The sequence below is a fragment of the Boleophthalmus pectinirostris genome, unplaced genomic scaffold, assembly GCF_026225935.1.
Source record: "Boleophthalmus pectinirostris isolate CB_2022bp ecotype Guang Dong unplaced genomic scaffold, ASM2622593v1 HiC_scaffold_9, whole genome shotgun sequence".
NCBI classification, from domain to species: Eukaryota; Metazoa; Chordata; class Actinopteri; order Gobiiformes; family Gobiidae; genus Boleophthalmus; species Boleophthalmus pectinirostris.
The window spans coordinates 25,496-42,611 of NW_026571541.1; the positions used below are offsets into that span (position 1 = coordinate 25,496).

General features: G+C 41.1%; 1 protein-coding gene and 1 pseudogene across 1 annotated transcript; both read right to left on the bottom strand.

The window, feature by feature from the left end:
- Positions 1 to 17,116, bottom strand: part of LOC110162881 (TRPM8 channel-associated factor homolog) — a 40,435-nt pseudogene that overhangs the window by 17,768 nt on the left and 5,551 nt on the right.
- LOC129407262 (TRPM8 channel-associated factor homolog) lies at positions 5,015 to 9,837 on the bottom strand. Its single transcript, XM_055147863.1, has 8 exons — positions 9,648 to 9,837; positions 9,477 to 9,574; positions 9,135 to 9,345; positions 8,524 to 8,760; positions 6,830 to 7,047; positions 6,648 to 6,761; positions 5,229 to 5,492; positions 5,015 to 5,125 (listed from the first exon to the last, which is right to left on the bottom strand). The coding sequence occupies exons 2-7, from the start codon at positions 9,528 to 9,530 to the stop codon at positions 5,250 to 5,252; spliced, it is 1,077 nt and encodes a 358-aa protein (XP_055003838.1). The 5' UTR covers positions 9,531 to 9,574; positions 9,648 to 9,837; the 3' UTR covers positions 5,015 to 5,125; positions 5,229 to 5,249.

Genomic DNA, 17,116 nt, shown 5'->3' on the forward strand with positions numbered 1-17,116 from the left:
ATGCTTTCATTAGCCTGTGAACAGACACACCACTAGTATGTTAAACCTGTGTGCTGTCAGTCAAAATAATAGAATAAGCTGTTAAAACAACCTTCTCACACAAATGGGTCCACATTCCCACCACTGGCTTCCTGTATATGCCAGGACCACTCGCTACAAAAACCTGAAAACACAGAGAAAACTGATCATTTTATTTACTTCAGTTAAATTTTATTAATATAGCTCATTTAAAACAACTTCAGTTGACCAAAGTGCTTCACCTAGAAGTCGACAAAAACACAGATATACAGATAGGAGCACGATACATAGGAAAAGTACAATAAAAACACCAAGATATCCTATCTAGTTTGTTTTAAAATGTCATCTACAGTAGTCAGGCTTAGCATAACAGCTACCTGTCTAATATGCAAACCCTGTACAAAACAAAATGTTAAACTTTTCGGAAGTGTTTCTTTGACTGGACCATACAGGCCTCTGCTTTTTCCTTTAACCACTTGTGATGTCTACATTAGCTTAATAAGAACAATGCTGATTGGAGGGGCCAGTACAGACAGTTGATTCCGGTCAGAGACTCAGGAGACTGGATGAACTGAGAATGTTCTTTAATAGTAGCAGAAGAAAAAGGCACAATGAGTGTGTGATGTGTGGCTTTCAGATCAATAATGCACGACAAAAAAGCAGCTGCAAAACAGAGTGATAAGTTAACTAGGCACACATGGAAATGTGGAACTAAAACATTGGTTCTTTCCAGTCTTTCTAACAACCACTTCTGACACATACAGTAATAGGCAAGGCAAGTTTATCTGTATAGCACAAGGTACACAACGTAATTCAAAATACTTTACAGAATAAGAAAAAGGGGCAGATTTGAGATGGACTGAGAACTGCTCAGTGCTCCGAAAGAAGAGCAGTCTTGATGAACGTAGTTTTCAAAGCTCATGAGAATGTTCCAGATTAAAGTTAACATGACTATGCAAGCAAGTGGTGACAGCAAACGGTTGAGTAAGGACTTTAGAATTCTAGTGAGTAACAGATGGAGGCACCATGTAGATGAGCAGTTGCAGGTGTAAAGTGACTCAGCTCTAACTGTCTTGGAGTGTGGCTGTGGGGTTGTTATTTGCACTGTGGAAAAAACTTCGACTTCATATTCTTAATCTTGCATATTTTATGTTCTTTGTGGTACGTGTTGATCTTTCACAAGACACATTTGGCCTACTGTAAGCACACACTCACTGTACCACTTCAAGCATTTCAATAATTTCTTGTACAATACACTGTTATGTTTTAATTACATAAGTTTGCATTTGCCTCTTGCTTATTTATCTCGTTTCTGTTGGTTATCAGAGTGCACGCCACAGAATTTGCATATTCTACCTCGGCATTCTACAGAACGCTTGATTTCCTTATTTGCCTGTAACATATCGGTAAGCATTTATCCATGTCAACTGGTTCCATGCACTACGAGTCAAAAGGCCTGTCACAATCATTTCTATATCAACTTATCGTTCAATATATGAAAGCTGGAACAATATAATCTGCTGTGATACAATAAGGATTGAATAAATAACTTCTATGGCTAATTATTGGTTCATTCTGCTGTTCATTTGTTCCAGCTCAGTCCTTTTAATGATACTGTCTATTTTAAAATGGTTTACTGTTATTCTGTCAGTGATATTTTCAGTATTTTCAGTATTATGGTTTATGGAGTATTTCTCTGTAGTCATATATGGACATTTGGACCATTTCAGCCCTGGAATTACCAATGTCTATTGAACTAAAAGTAAAAGGCAGCTGTTTTGGAGATATAGATACTAATAATAAAGGGTTACTCAAGATGTCTGAATGAAACAAAACACAATTTATTTATGTTAATAAGGTCTAACAAATGTCTGAATGAAAACAACACAATTTTTTATGTATTATAGCACCTTTAAAGGCAATTTGGTCTTTTACAATTTAACTATAAGGAAATTGAACTCAAAACACAATTCATTCAGATTCATGCACTGATGGAACCATAATCTCCTGCGTAACGTACGTACGTTTCAACATCATCTGTCAATACTCACCTCCAGTTTTCGTCTGGTGCTGTGGGAAACACTTTTCCAGACTTAGTGGTGATGATGTGCATGATGAGCCATCGATGTCGAAACCACCAGCAACCTATTTCAACAGCAAAGAGGAATGTGGCATCAGATGTTTAAATTTAAAAAAATATTTGTTTCTAACAATAATATGTCAAATATGAGAATGTCTGAACACAAGTTTTCTTTTTTCTATCATATTTATAGACTTGTGTTGAAGATTTTAGGTGCAAGTTAACTTTTCACCTGTCTTGTCATGTTATATATTTAAAAAAAAAAAAAACATTCTTACGTGCTAAATGTGGGCAGTGAGTAGATCTGATCTGTAAATTGTGGCCTTCTTGTCTCCATGGAGATAAACAAGATTAACATGCTGAAATAAATATCCCAGGCAAAATATAACATCCATAACATCTCCATGTAGACAAGCAGATGGCTGACCTTCCAACAGAAAAGTTACATAATTCACCTTAAAATCATCATCCATCCATTTATCCGGGCCGCCGGGTCGCGGGGGCAGTAGTCTAAGCAGGGACTCCCAGACTTCCTTCACCCAGACATCCAGCTCCTCCGGGGGACCCCGAGGCATTCCCAGGCCAGCCGAGAGACATAGTCCCTCCAAAGTGTCCTCCCCCCGGGGCCTCCTTCCGGTGGGACATGCCCGGAACACCTCCCGAAGGAGGCGTCCAGGAGGCATCCGGAACAGATGCCCGAGCCCACCTCAAGGCTCCTCTCCGACGTGGAGGAGCAGCGGTCTCTACTCCGAGCTCCTCCGAGGCCACTCAATTGGGACTCAATCACAGGAGTTCTACACAGAAGACGTTCCTATTTGGCGCTGCTCCTGCACAGTCGAACAAATTCAAATTAATCAAAACAAAAAGCTCATCATTTTGGTAGGTGGTGCGGAGTGGCTCAGTACCAGCCCTGTATCTTTCTCCTGGGATGAAGACTTATATATCCGTACCAACTGATATTTGTGGCACAGGGAAGATGGCAGGTAGAGACTAACAGCAGGAGGGAGTTCATGCAAAGAATTGTTATTTTTTATATTTTTTTCATGATTATGTTGTATTGTGGATTATTGTGTTATTATTTTATTATTTTTTATTGTTTTGTATTTATTAGTATTTAGTTCTGTTGTTTTGATATTCCTAGGTGCAGATCAGTTGCCATACAGACTTCCTCAGACACAGACAAAGACACAAGAACTTAAAGAGGGCCCCATGTGTCTTTGAGAGATTCCCAGTCACTTCTGAGAAGATGCTGGTGCACAACCTTTGGGGCGGGCTCATTTACCTGATAGCTCCTCCTAGAACTCAGGTGACAGGAGCAGAGGTCATAGTTCATAAAGCTGTGTCTGCTCCATATTATAAATCAGGTGAGTCTTTATGAACTATCATCTTTTTTTGCCCCACAATGGGAACATTTCAGTGTTGCAATCCAAAGTGAGAGAACAATCAATATTAAAATAAATAACTATTAACAGACCAAAGTTAGTTTGGTTGAAGACGTTTAGCAGCTCATCCAGGCTCCTTCTTCAGTTTTGGTCAGACGCTGGTGGACACTTCCTTATATCTGCAGGGAGGAGCTAACTAACTGAAACTAACACACCTACTTGTTTACAGTTTCTGTTTGTCAGTTCGGCCTATTGACCTGTACAGGGTGTGGGGTCTCATTAACATAATAATTCCTGGCCATAATGGAGCTTCCACACCTCTGGATCTGATCTGGCTACACCTGTTGTTCTCTTTTGATTTACGTTTGAGGATGGAGTTGTAAAGAGGAGATAGATGGTGTCTGAGTCCTCCATTTCTTTTTAAAGAAGGATTCTCTTTCTTAACAAAAATTGCTTCTTTCACTCCCCTCTCAAACCAATTCTTTTCTCTGGCTAAAATCTGTACCTCACTGTCCTCAAATGAGTGGCCCGTGGCTTTTAAGTGGAGATGTACAGCAGACTGAGGTCCACTGCTGCTCTCTCGTCTGTGTTGGTACATCTTCTTGTGAAGTAGCTGTTTTAGTTTCTCCAATGTAGCGTTCACTGCAGTCTTCACTGCACTGAATGGAGTAGACCCGATTGCTTTGTTTGTGGCTTGGTGTTTTGTCCTTTGGGTGGACCAGGCTCTGTTTTAGAGTGTTTGTAGGTTTGAAATAGACCAGGATCTCATGTTGTCTGAAGATCCTCTGTAGTTTTTCAGAAACACCAGCCAGCCATGTAAGGAATAGTTACCCCTTTTCTTCAGGGTTCTGATTCTCTGTTGTTCTGTTTTTCAGTTCTCTTGGTTTTGTTGAAGGCCCATTTTGGATATCCGCTAACAGAGAGGGCTTTCTAGGCTCTAAATGGTGTCAATTGTTTGTGCTTAGTTTGTGCTGTTTTTTGCTGTGGCAATTTTCAGTTGTGCTAATATATTTCTAAAATGTATTATCTTTTTTTGCGGAAATTACATGATGTAATTTCTGCTTAAACCTTTTGTATAATGTTCTGCCTGTTTTGAGGCTATTTGACATTTTGAGGAGCTGGATGACGTCACTGGCCAAAAATAAAACTGCTAATATTTTAAGAATCATATCGCACAAATGAAACTTTTTACAGTACAAACAAAGCACAAATGATTGACACAATTTTGGGCAGTTTTGAAGCATTTTTAAGCTTCCTGGTGGCTGGCTGACCCTAATATACCCTACAAAAGAATCATTAATATCCCCAAAACTAAAACAGCACAAACAAAACATTTTGCAGCACAAAACAGCACAAACAATTGCGGTTGATGCAAGGCCAACTTCATGCAGGTCCCTGGAATTACCAAACTCTACTGAACTTAAATGTATTGGTTTACTTGAAAACTACTGCTTCATGACATCACAAGGTCATACAGAGTATTTTGAGCTTTGGAGAATGTGATATTTCAATGAAGCAAGGACACTGCGTTTATGTTTAATTGCACTCTCTTTTATTACATTCTTGATTCATTCTAAATACATTTGAAATATATATGTGGATAATTAAGGCAAATTAGATCCCACACTGACAGCACCCTGGTTAACTATGAGAAAAAAAACCATAAACAGTGATATTGCATTTATTTCAATTACTCTGCAAATTGTTACTTCCATTTAAACTACAAACACTTGGTCTGTTAAACTCACGAGGGAACTGAAGCATGCATTTTAGTTATATTCGGCCATGGGGTGGTCGGTCCAGGCTGGCAGGTTGGAGAGTTTTGTCTCAGTGGCGCCCACTATTGGCCAACCCCAGGCCTTGAAAAACCCACTCAGATTCATCCCCACGGTCTCAGAGAAGGTCACACAGTACAGGTTCATCTTGCCTTTGTTGTCACTGGGGACATTGTTGATTGTGTGATAGGCTCTAAACACACTTTTAAAGGGAGCCCAGCCAAACTTCTCCTGGAGCTGCAAAACATAAGACAACTTGTACCTGATTTTATCATCTTAAAGGTCCTATTCAAAATTGAGTCATGTGAAGTTTTAGCCATGTTAGAATGTTCTTACTTCATCAAAAACATACCTGGAGTTGTGTTTTGTTTCATTCACATGTTTTTTGTTTTGTAAACCTGTCTACATTTCAAAATGCTTTGTTCCACCTTGTAATGTCAGTGTAGTGGTAGTTTTCAAGTTAACAGCTCCTTTTACCTTTAATCCAGAAGAGACTGGCACTTCCAGTTCTGAAATGATCTAAATGATTTATTTATTTATTGGATCCCTATTAGTCTTTACTGGGGTAAAGACTATTCTTCCTGGGGTCCAAGTTGGCATAATTTACAATAAAATGTTCTATTATAATAACAAAAAAGTTCACACATAAGTTCATACAGTCCTGTTCCAGAGTACACTACACTACACTACACTACACTACAATACTACAATTATAATATATCCAATAAATTACAATACATAGCTAGTGACTAAATATAATTATGTACAATTTCCAATATATTTCTTTAACACTTTCTTAAAACTTGGTTCATGCACTGTCGCTCTATACATAACAGTTCTTTTCAAGGCATTAGTCTTGGGCAGTTCTAGTGAAGATGGATTTTCAAAACACAGTGGAGCATTTCATGTATAACCACATGACAGCACAAGGTGAAATAAAGTATTTTCTGTTTGAGTCTAAATATGCAGGTTTGTGTGTTAAATGTGTGAATGAAACAAAACACCACTCCAGGTCTGTTTGTGATGAGGAAATAACATTAGAACACAAATCAGAAAATATCGTCTTAAAACTTTTAGAGGCCTGAGTGGAGTTTTGCTGTCACACCAATGTTGATAGCAACTAGCATGCTAACAGTGCACCAGCCTTACCTACTGGTTTGTGGCCAATTAAAGTCACTTTATATTTAGACAGCACACAGCCGTCTTATTTGGGGCAAAAATACATTATATCAAACAAAATCAAGGATAGCCACTTCAAAACACAAAGTTGACTAGAATCATTGCAAGATTAAATTAAAAAAAAAATGCAAATCTATAAATTTAATCTGTCAAAGGAAGCCAGAATTACCAATGTACCCTTGAAAGACTAACTTTACAGGATAAACATTTTACCTGTAAGTATGTTATCAGTGCCACCCACACATGCCAGTCGTTCAGATTTCTGCCGTTTTTGATGTAAGTCTTAATATGATTTTTTCGATTTGCTGAACTCAACATCTCGTGAGCCTGTGTAGGACAAAACAGACCTTCATCTTCGTTCATTTCAGACATTAAAGTGTATTGCGTAACCTTACCTTCTCTCTGGGGATCTTCAGTACAGTCTCGTGCACATACACAGACCACAGGTTGCATGTGGCCTCAGTGGTGTGAGGGGGAAACTCCCAGCATCCTCTCTGCTGATTGTGTCCCAGTTCATGTACTGGACCCCACAAATCACAGTGTTCTTTTGCCATCACAAAGGTTTCAGCTTCGTCATTGTGTGCCATTATGGGGTAGCCTGCATGCAACCAGCCTGAAAATGGGGACACTGAATATTATGGCAAATGACAGGGGTTTATTTCTTGTTTATTTCAATAGGGACAGAAACACATAGATTTTTTGTGTAATATAGGACCTTTAAGTGCTTGTATTCTTGTCTGTCTGGTCATCAGTGTTGTGCAAGTTCACACTTTTCATGAACTAGTTCAAAGTTCAGTTCACACTTGTTCAAAATGAATAGTTCACGTTCATAGTTCACAATTTTAATTTTTAACTAGTTCAAAGTTCAGTTCATTTTATATTTAGGTGAGATCTGTAAATGAAAGGCTGCATTTATTTTAGACTAAACCAGGTCTAAATCAGGACTGAACCAGGACTAAAAAAGAATTGAACCAGGAATAAACCAAGACTAAACCAGGACTGAACCAAAATTGAACCAGGTCTAAACCAGGACTGAACCAGGACTGAACCAGGTCTAAACCAGAACTGAACCAGGACTAAACCAGGTCTAAACCATTACTGAACCAGAACTGAACCAGGACTAAACCAGAACTAAACCAAGACTAAACCAGGACCAAACCAGGACTAATCCTGGACTAGAACTTGGAATCTAGGACCGCCCCTGAGTGAACCCCGAGTGCGATCGTGCGTCAGCGGCGTTTAGTTCGGTGGAGCGCGGACTTGTGCGTCGGTCCTTTCGCTCAGGATCACGGTCTACGCGGGCGAACCTCCGGCGTTTCACCGCTGCTGATATCGCGGTGATTTTAGCAAATTTGTATGAAGAAAAACGAAAAAACCCACCATTTCAACCCAGGTTAAAAAAGCATTGTGACGCGCGTTACTGACATATGTACCAAGTAAAATAATACGCGCGCGGAGCAGCACGTCCTGTGCGTGTAGATTTCAGAAAATAGGATCCATCCTATTTTTTGACGCTCTACACGAGCTTAGGCGCGTATCCCCGTCAAAATCCACAGAGAGCATGTATCTGTTGTTGTATTTGTGCATTTACCATCAGCACATTGTGCTCCCTGGGCAGTTGTGTATCATGTGAAAGAGCCCAGATCCACATACACTGTTCATTAGTGCTTTGAAATTTACTTTTGAAATCCTTGCGTTTGCCGTGGTCAACCTGTACAGAAGGTAAATACAAGCAGCTAAACGCGCCCAGTCAAGTTTGATTGACTTTCCCATTGAGAGACACAAGAGCCCGTATGTTCCGCTAAAGCTGCCGGTGGAGTCGCCTTCGCGTTGACACGCGGCTGTGGTTTCGCGAGGTGAAGTGCGAGCAGATCGTCACTCGTCAAATTCCGACGTTTAACTGAACTCCAACAGTGACATACGTCGTTCATCACACATAATTTGAACAAATTCACGTTCAAGTTCTTGATTTACAAAAGTGTTGCGTTCAGTTCAGAGTTCACTGAAAAATGAACGTCTGGTCATGAACCAAAGATCCTGTGCACAGTTTGCATGGTGTACAAAAATGATAATTCATAGAACATTTTACCTGCAGAGATCTGCACATCACAGACAATGCGCTCCTTCCTTGTAAACTTCTCTGGGATCGCAGCCAGGTCCGCCACAGCCCTCATGATCCTGTCCCAGACAGCAGCCAACTCATCAGGACGCTCCAGGCCCCGCACCACCTCAGAGGGCACAGTCAGGACGATGTTCTCAAACTCCAGCTCTGCCCAGGGAGAGGGCGCCTTACGGAGGACAGACCACTCACTTAGAGAGGTTTCTCCTGGGGAAGAAACTTTTTTGAGTTATTTTGTTTGGTGGGTGGAAGTCTTTTCTTTATCTTTTAGCAGCATATCACATCACATCATATCACTGGTACAGTTCTGTGAAGTCACTTTACCTGCTGTTAATTTATTCTGTCCATATGCTGCACTGTTGAAAAGTACAGTCATATGCACTTGTTGGACATAATAGTTGGACATAATAGTTTTGTAGCTTGTGGCTTTCCTCTATTAACAGAGTGATGCGTTATACTTTGTCTATTGTGCTCTGTTAATACTTAATTATCTTGATATTGATTGTTCTTGAACTTTGGGTTGCAACACTGAAATGTTCCCGGTGTGGGGCAAAAAAAGATGATAGTTCATAAAGACTCACCTGATTTATAATATGGAGCAGACACAGCTTTATGAACTATGACCTCTGCTCCTGTCACCTGAGTTCTAGGAGGAGCTATCAGGTAAATGAGCCCGCCCCAAAGGTTGTGCACCAGCATCTTCTCAGAAGTGACTGGGAATCTCTCAAAGACACATGGGGCCCTCTTTAAGTCCTGGTGTCTGAGGAAGTCTGTATGGCAACTGATCTGCACCTAGGAATATCAGTATAAAGCAATACAATACTAAAACAACATATATAATACAACAAACAACAACACAAACAAACAACACAAACAAACAAACAATTCTTTGCATGAACTCCTCCCTGCTGTTTAGTCTCTACCTGCCATCTTCCCTGTGCCACAATATCAGTTGGTACGGATATATAAGTCTTCATCCCAGGAGAAAGATACAGGCCGGTACTGAGCCACTCCGCACCACCTACCAAAATGCAGCATTTTAACAAAACTATTAGCAAACTATTTCTTGATGAATATTTTTCAAAAGTCCTGACCTCCTGTGTTGACACTGATGCTGATTCGTTGATCTCCAACAGTCGGCAGCACTGGGTTGTCCTTGATTAGATAACGGAGAAGTTTCCTCCTGATTGCAACAAACTTTATACACTTCACATGCAATATTTAGGAGGAAGTGTTCTTTGGCACTCTTTGCAGGACAACTTCTAGATACCTATGAATGATAAAATATATGAATGGTTTAAAGAAAACATTACGCTCAGTATGGAACTATAACATAAGTAGCACGGTAAAATACAAGACAGGGGGTAGGTGAAACAGGAATTTTCTGATCACTAAAGCCTCCAAAGTGAGACAGTACAGGATTACTCAAACATGCACAAATTAAATAGAACTTTTAATCATTTAATGATGAGGGAACTGTTATAACAAGGTTAAAAGCTGATTCAGCATAACATGCTCATTTCAAATATGTCACATGTATTCATTTGCATTAACTCTGTGTACCTGAGGCAATCCAGTCTTGAGGATATCTGTGAGGATGCTCACTATCTGCTGGTACGAGTAGCTGTTGAAAGTTTTTCCATATGAAGGAAACTGGCACAGTTGTCTCCCAGTGTTGGAAAGATACTTCTCCTGTGTTGAGTCAGCTTTTTGTCTCCAGACACAGAAGCAGTGAAACGGTGCAGAAGGTGGAGGAAGTGGTATGTCTCTGTGATAGACACACTTGGATCTGGAGCGCTGTAAAGACCTTCTTCAATAGTTCCAGACAACAGAGTCAAGCCCATTTGGTTTAAGAGAATGTTTCCTAAAACACATTACACAAATATAAAATCACAGCTGCACTTCCTCTTGTAGACATGATGGATAAAGACCCTCTGAGTATAAACCGGGCTGGAGGTTAATAGACATTTGGGAGGAGCTGGGTGTAGACCCAGTGCTCCACCTCAGGATGAGCACCTGAGGCTCAGACTTTATTTAGAATTTGAATATTGAAAAAATATATTTCAAAAATATGTGTTGGTGTGATCTGTCATTTGTGGTGGTCCGCACCTAGACTAGCCCTGCAATAAGAGAGGACTTATACCTTGAAACAGCTCCACCTTTGTTTACCAAATGCCCCGGTTTTTGATTTTTGAAATACTAAATAAAAATGTCAGATCTCAAATGCAAAGACTTAAATATATTTAACTGAAACAATTGTAGAGAAACAACAAACTAAAAACTGATGTACCTGAAAACTCAGTGAGGCAGTTTTGCCCTGGGTGTGTCTGGGCCCAGTACCAGGCATGTCCACCGATCAGCAGACCTCCTCCTTCAGCCACAAACTCCTGGATCTCCTTTATGTGGTCAGAGGCGTAGGCAGTGCGCACAAACACACTCAGGCCGCTCTTAAAAACCCAGTCTGCTTACAGGTTAAGCCGGATCTTTTCATCATTTTGAGGGCATTTGCTTCAACTCCAAGAATCCCTTGTCGACCTTGATCCAACCAGTGCAGGACGTTAACCCAGAACCTAGTCATGGGCTGTAAAAAAAAAAAAAAAAAAAAAAAAAAAAAAAAAGAAAAAAGAAACAAAGATTGAAAGAGACCTCTGAAACTGACAAAGAGAGGCTCTAGATTGACCCCTGAAACTAAGTGAGGCATCACCTGAGAAGGACTGCTCCAGGAAGACACAGACTTAACATTCATTTATGGATGCTCATTTGAACATTCAAACACAGGCTTGTTGAAAGTGGGATTCAGTTTTTTAATAAACAAATGACTGTAGCTGACCAAAAGTAAAACTTTTATATTTTTCCAAATTTAAGTATTTGCATATTTGTAGTCAACAACTTTTTTGATTAAAGAAACGTGTCTTGACCTCATCTGTACAGAGAGGATACAGCTTTGGTTCAGCTTGACGCTGCTTGAGCCTGGAGTTACTGTTACTGTTACATCTGACTCTGAGGACACCAGACCTCCAAATCCCTGGACTCCTGGACCACGTAGTGACCAACATCAATCACACTTATCACAGATAACAGGCTCAGTTAATTCATTTACACTCAACTTTCATTTCAACACAACTTTACAACTAGTTTTAGATCACTTATTTTTCAATCCCAGTCTAGAATAGATCACACTTTGTTCTTTAGATAACTTTCTTTATCTCATCTTTAATCCCAGTCAACAGTAGACCACACTGTCCTCTTATTTAATGTCCCAGAGTAAAGTAGATGGTGCCTCAAACTCGTTAAAGCTACACGCTCATGTGAGACCTGCTGAACTAAATGTAAGACAACTCTTTATATCAATGACACTTTAGACCCCCTTCATGACAGTACAGTCATGTGAGGAATGTCTAAGTAAATCTTAGTACTACTGCACAATGGGAAAAGTCAAACAGTCCCATATCAATACCATGTCTGCTATTATTTAATAGTATTTAAGTATTATTTCACAATATCTTTTAAGAATATTGCCATAAAATTAGTCTGATCCTGCTGAAATTTGAATCACTAATGTGTGACTTTGGTCTGATTATAATACAATATAAAGCATATGAAAAGTGAGCACTATAGCGCCCCCTAGCATAGATGTGAAAGGTCAACAATATCGGATTCGGACCAAATTTGGGGATTAAATTCTACACATGATTAGAAGCAAAAAAAAAAGGTCTATTATGGACATGATGCATTTTTCACGGTTGGCCAGCAGGGGCGCAAAGAATCCCCCCAAAAATATTAAAAAAATTATTACAGGGACATGCTTAGTCCAGTTGTGCTGAAATTTGAATCACTAATGCGAGATTTTGGCCTGAATATAATACACTATCAACCATATGAAAAGTGAACTCTATAGCGCCCCCTACCATAGATATGAAACATCAACAATATTGGATTTGGACCAAATTTGGGGATTAAATACTACACGATTACAAGCAAAAAAGTCTATTACGGACATGGGGCATTTTTCACAGTTGTCCAGCAGGGGCACAAAGAATCCCCCCAAAAATGTTGTAAAAATTATTATACACAGATGTTTAGTCTGATCGTGCTGAAATTTCTATCAGTTATACACTGCATGACCCTGAGTCCATTGATATGTCAAACACAATTATCAGTGTTTACAGTTCCACCTATAGGAATGCACAAAATTTAAAAATAAAATTAATTTCACATTCATTTGTGAAACTTTGCAGAACATTCATTGACGTGCACCTGATCATAAAAGTCAATGAGACCTACACCCTAGTTTTTACACTTTTGCCTCTAGAATCGTTCACATTAATCATTTTTAAAGGTACACTATGTAACGTTTTCTGGTGGATGAGCTGTCGGTCTGGGCGACTGTCGGGAAGAGAGTGGGACGCCAGGGCGGTCGCGAGTCCCCGGCGGTCGCAGCTTTAATTTGATTTATACTTGCATATTTAATTTTGTTACAGATGTGCATATAATGCACATAAAATTCACAAGGATTGTGGTTAATATATAAAATTAAAAATAACCATGAAAACAAATATATTGTTTGATAATTGTATCATTTTAATAGGGAAATTATGATATATGCAATATCTTATGTGGTATTTTCTTTGTGTGAAATTGATGTATAATGTTTTTTTTAATGCAGTTACACAGAACAATTCTCTTTACTTTCTACAACATATTTATTAGAGTGATGTCAATGCACAATCAGGGCACACTGGCGACATCATTGCTGTGGAACTGAGAATGGGGTTCAGTGTCGACTATGTAGTGTTACTAACCATAGTAGCTTCTGTAGTTGTAACAAAGTGTAGTGTCCCAAATGCTATCTAGTTAGCCCTATTAGTATTTCAACTAATTGTTTAGTATTACTAACATTAGTTGTAGTATAGTTAGATAGCAGCACCTGAAAAGACAGGATGTGCCAGCGCGGGATAGCTGAGCCAAGGGTAACAGAGCTTTAGTTACCCGGATGGTGTACAGATCACACGGGACTTGAATGGTACTGGATAAACGATCGGGCTAGGTGTAGAGAATAGAGCCCGACCGATATATCGGCTGGCCGATATGGGCACCTGGAGACATATCGGCTATCGGCCGATATGCTTGCTGATATGGGCCGATATTTCACGTGGGCATGTTATCCCTCTTTATAAAGCTTAGACTCTTTACATCAGGGGTCTCAAACTCAAATTACCTGGGGGCCACATTAGATAAAGTCTGAGTGAGGCTGGGCCGCATTGAGTATTCGATAAATAGCGGCTGCACGGGAAAAAAGGAGAGAGACAGAACAACACGCAACACACTTTCTTAATCTTTAATAACAGTTCAGAACATGAAAATGTATTCAGAACGTAAGTTTAAACTGATACGTCTACTCTTCTTCTTTTGCCTACTTATTGCTGGTTGAAACCTGGCAACGATTCATCTTGTACAGCTGAGAGATGTTTGGCTTGCAGGAGGAAGCGTATGAGATCCTCAGGATAGATTGAAGATGCTCATCAGTGAGCCTTGACCTGTATTAGGTGCTTTCACACCGACAATATCTGGTGCGCACCAAACGATCCATTCGAACCAGAAGTGGTTAGCTCAGGTCGTTTGCGTTAGTGTGAAAGCGTCAATCGGACTCTGACCCGGACCAACTCAAGTGGACCGAGACCTAAAAAAAGAGGTGGTCTCGGTTCGCTTGAATCCGCACCAAAGTTGGTCATTTGGTGCGTGTGTTCTTCTGGTGTGAACGCGAACCCGGGTCCAAACCATACACAGCAGGTCCAAAGGAACTATTCTAGATGCATCATGGGAGAAACGCGTCTCCTGCCTGTAATGACGCGCTGTACGACTCCAGCGCAGTAACAGATTGTTGTCCAGACGCAGCCGCGATTCATTTTCGAAATATTTTACCAACAATGGCCAATACAGAGAATGTAATACACGAAGATCAGAGCAAGAACGTGCGAACGTGTGGCTCCAGAGTGAGTCAAAAATGGGGGAGTGTACTTCTGTTCTGGACCTGAGGTCCCCGTGTTCCCCGTGATCATGTAGGAACCAGCATTTGTTATTTTACGCTTTAATTAACCAAATGATTTTATGGCAATAGGCAATCGCCCATTCAATTGATTCACCTTTAAAAATGTCCTGCTTTTAGCCTAATGTGAGAAATACAGTCGGACTAGATCCAAACCAGAGTCCCGAACCAGCAGGAGCAGCTCCGGTTCTGTCCGGGCTCAGATGACGTGGAGCGGGGAGTGAAAAGCGCTTTTCCCGGGAAGAACCAAATGCGGACACCAACTAAACTGGATTCACGTTCTGTCCGGATGCTTTGCACCACCTCGGAACCAGCCGCGGTTCTTGAGCGGAGCAGCACAGACCTGTAGGTGTAGTCCACAGCGCATTCTCACTTTCCCCGCACGGAACCAGCGCGCAGACGGCGGAACGTACCCGCTCAGACCCAGTTATTGCGCACTGGTCTTGCTCGCCACCGTCTGGAACCAGCACATGGAGGATGGAGCCTCCGGACCATCTGAACAACGCGCTTGTAGGACGACAGAAGACCAAGAACCAGACTCCAGCGCCGTCCTGAGGAGCTGCGCGCTACCCTGAACGCTGTTGGCTTCTGCTGTTACCCGAACTCTGGGCTGATGCGTTGAGTTTGTACAAAGTTCTACGTTGCTGTTTTATGAGTACATGGTGATAATTTGACATGAGGACGCCCGCGGTATTAACAGGGAACATCAGTATTAGTTACTGGAGATATCACTGTTCTACCGGGATACAGAGGCTCGTTAATCGGACCAGTTTTGGTTCGTTTGCCGGTGTGAAAGCGGACCACACTGGAGTGTATCCGCTTCTCGTATGTCAAACATGGATGGAAGACGCTTGTTTTTGCCTCGTACTTTTTGCTAACATGTCGCCAAGCCTCTGGAATAGATCATTGCAGTTTTGTGGTGCTTGCATATTTGATGGGACAGCTGTGTTTGCCGCTGAGTGCGCGTGGATTTCGGCGACGCACAGGTGGAGTTTGGTCATCGGGTTGCCAGCAAGTTACGCACCGAGTGTTGAACAGGTAAACAGACTGTCAAAGTCTTTTTATTTCTTATTAGCCCCTCCAATAAAGGTCCCATACTTATGAACAGGGGAATTCTGTCAGCGCCTCCTCTGTGCTCTGATGCTGTGGTTGTGGGAGCGTAAAGTGAAGTGCGCACACGTGTACCACCATGTGTGGTTTGTTTTGGTTCTTCGGTGACGCCGTATGTGCACGTGTACTTTATTAACAGATCCACTTAGACTCGTTGCTTCACAACTGCTGTAAATTGAGTTTTTGGGATGTAAAACTGCGTTAATAATCTGTTGTGAATCTGCATGGGCACCGACTGCAGCTTCATCTGTCAGTGCGGCCGCGGCAGAGGGGTGGGATTGTGCGTACATCTACCGCGGGCCGCACTGACATTATTCTTTGGAATCAAGTGGAGGGCCGCAAAAAATCCTTCCGCGGGCCGCAGTTGGCCCCCGGGCCGCGAGTCTGAGACCCCTGCTTTACATTATGTTCATTTAATCCAATTTACAGACAGATAAATGTCCTAATATGTGGCTCCGCACCAGTATTTATCTGCGGTGTAATTTGTCTGTCTGTGTGACCGTACTGTCCCTGAACACACCCCCAGAGTCACGTCACTTCACTCACGTGCTATTGTTTACACCCGCAGCGGTGCACAACACTGAGATTATATTCTTTTTACGGACAATCGGTTTGAGTCTGAATTAAAAGGACATTTATTTAGTGCAGACTTGTGATGTGAGGAGGAGCCTGTGTGAGCGGTGAGTGCTGGAAATACATCGAATTTGAAGCTAGTTTTGGCTATTTGTTATTAGCGATTAGCTGCTGTAGCTTCCGCACATAAACAGGCTGTTTTCTATTGGCCTATTGTACAGTGACTATATTGGCCGTATATTTGCTACTGGACCTGAATTGATATGTAAATGAGCTGTGAATAGACGTGTGAATGATCCACATTTATGCATATAAGCGGCGCGCACGTTTTTACGGCTAAAGGCTAATAGCGGTAGTTTCTTTACTAGCTAGGCTAGGAGTTATGGGTCGATCGCGATCGAAGCGGCTCTTAGAGCCGGCTCTTTGAAGTGAACAACGGGAGCATGTTTCTTATTGGGAGCCGTGTTTTCTCTTTTTCTCACTTTTTCTCTTCAAGCCGCTTGTAGACCCATAGTTTGACAGCAGCAGCGGCTGAAAACAAAACTTTCAGAACACATGGTTTAAATCTGTTTTAGTCCTGGTTTAGTCCTTTTTCAGTCCTGGTTCAGTTCTGGTTTAGTCCTGCTTGCAACAAAACAATCTCAAGAGTCGCTTGGGAGCCGAAAGAGCCAGCTGCTTTAGTGAGCCGAGCCAAAAGAGCCGGTTCTCCAAAAAAAACCTGGAATACCCATAACTAGTAGCTAGAATGTGATGCAAAAATGCCATTAGGCCAATCTACTGTATGTAAATATGATGTAAAGAGTCAGAATAACAAAAATGTTGCCTAAAATAAAC

Coding starts and splice junctions, on each gene's coding strand:
- LOC129407262 (XM_055147863.1), bottom strand. CDS start 9,530: ATGAAGACTTATATATCCGTACCAACTGATATTGTGGCACAGGGAAGA. Junction 9,346..9,476: donor TGGCACAGGGAAGATGGCAG/GTAGAGACTAAA, acceptor TGATATTCCTAG/GTGCAGATCAGTTGCCATAC. Junction 7,048..8,523: donor TGATGTGCAGATCTCTGCAG/GTAAAATGTTCT, acceptor CCCCATTTTCAG/GCTGGTTGCATGCAGGCTAC.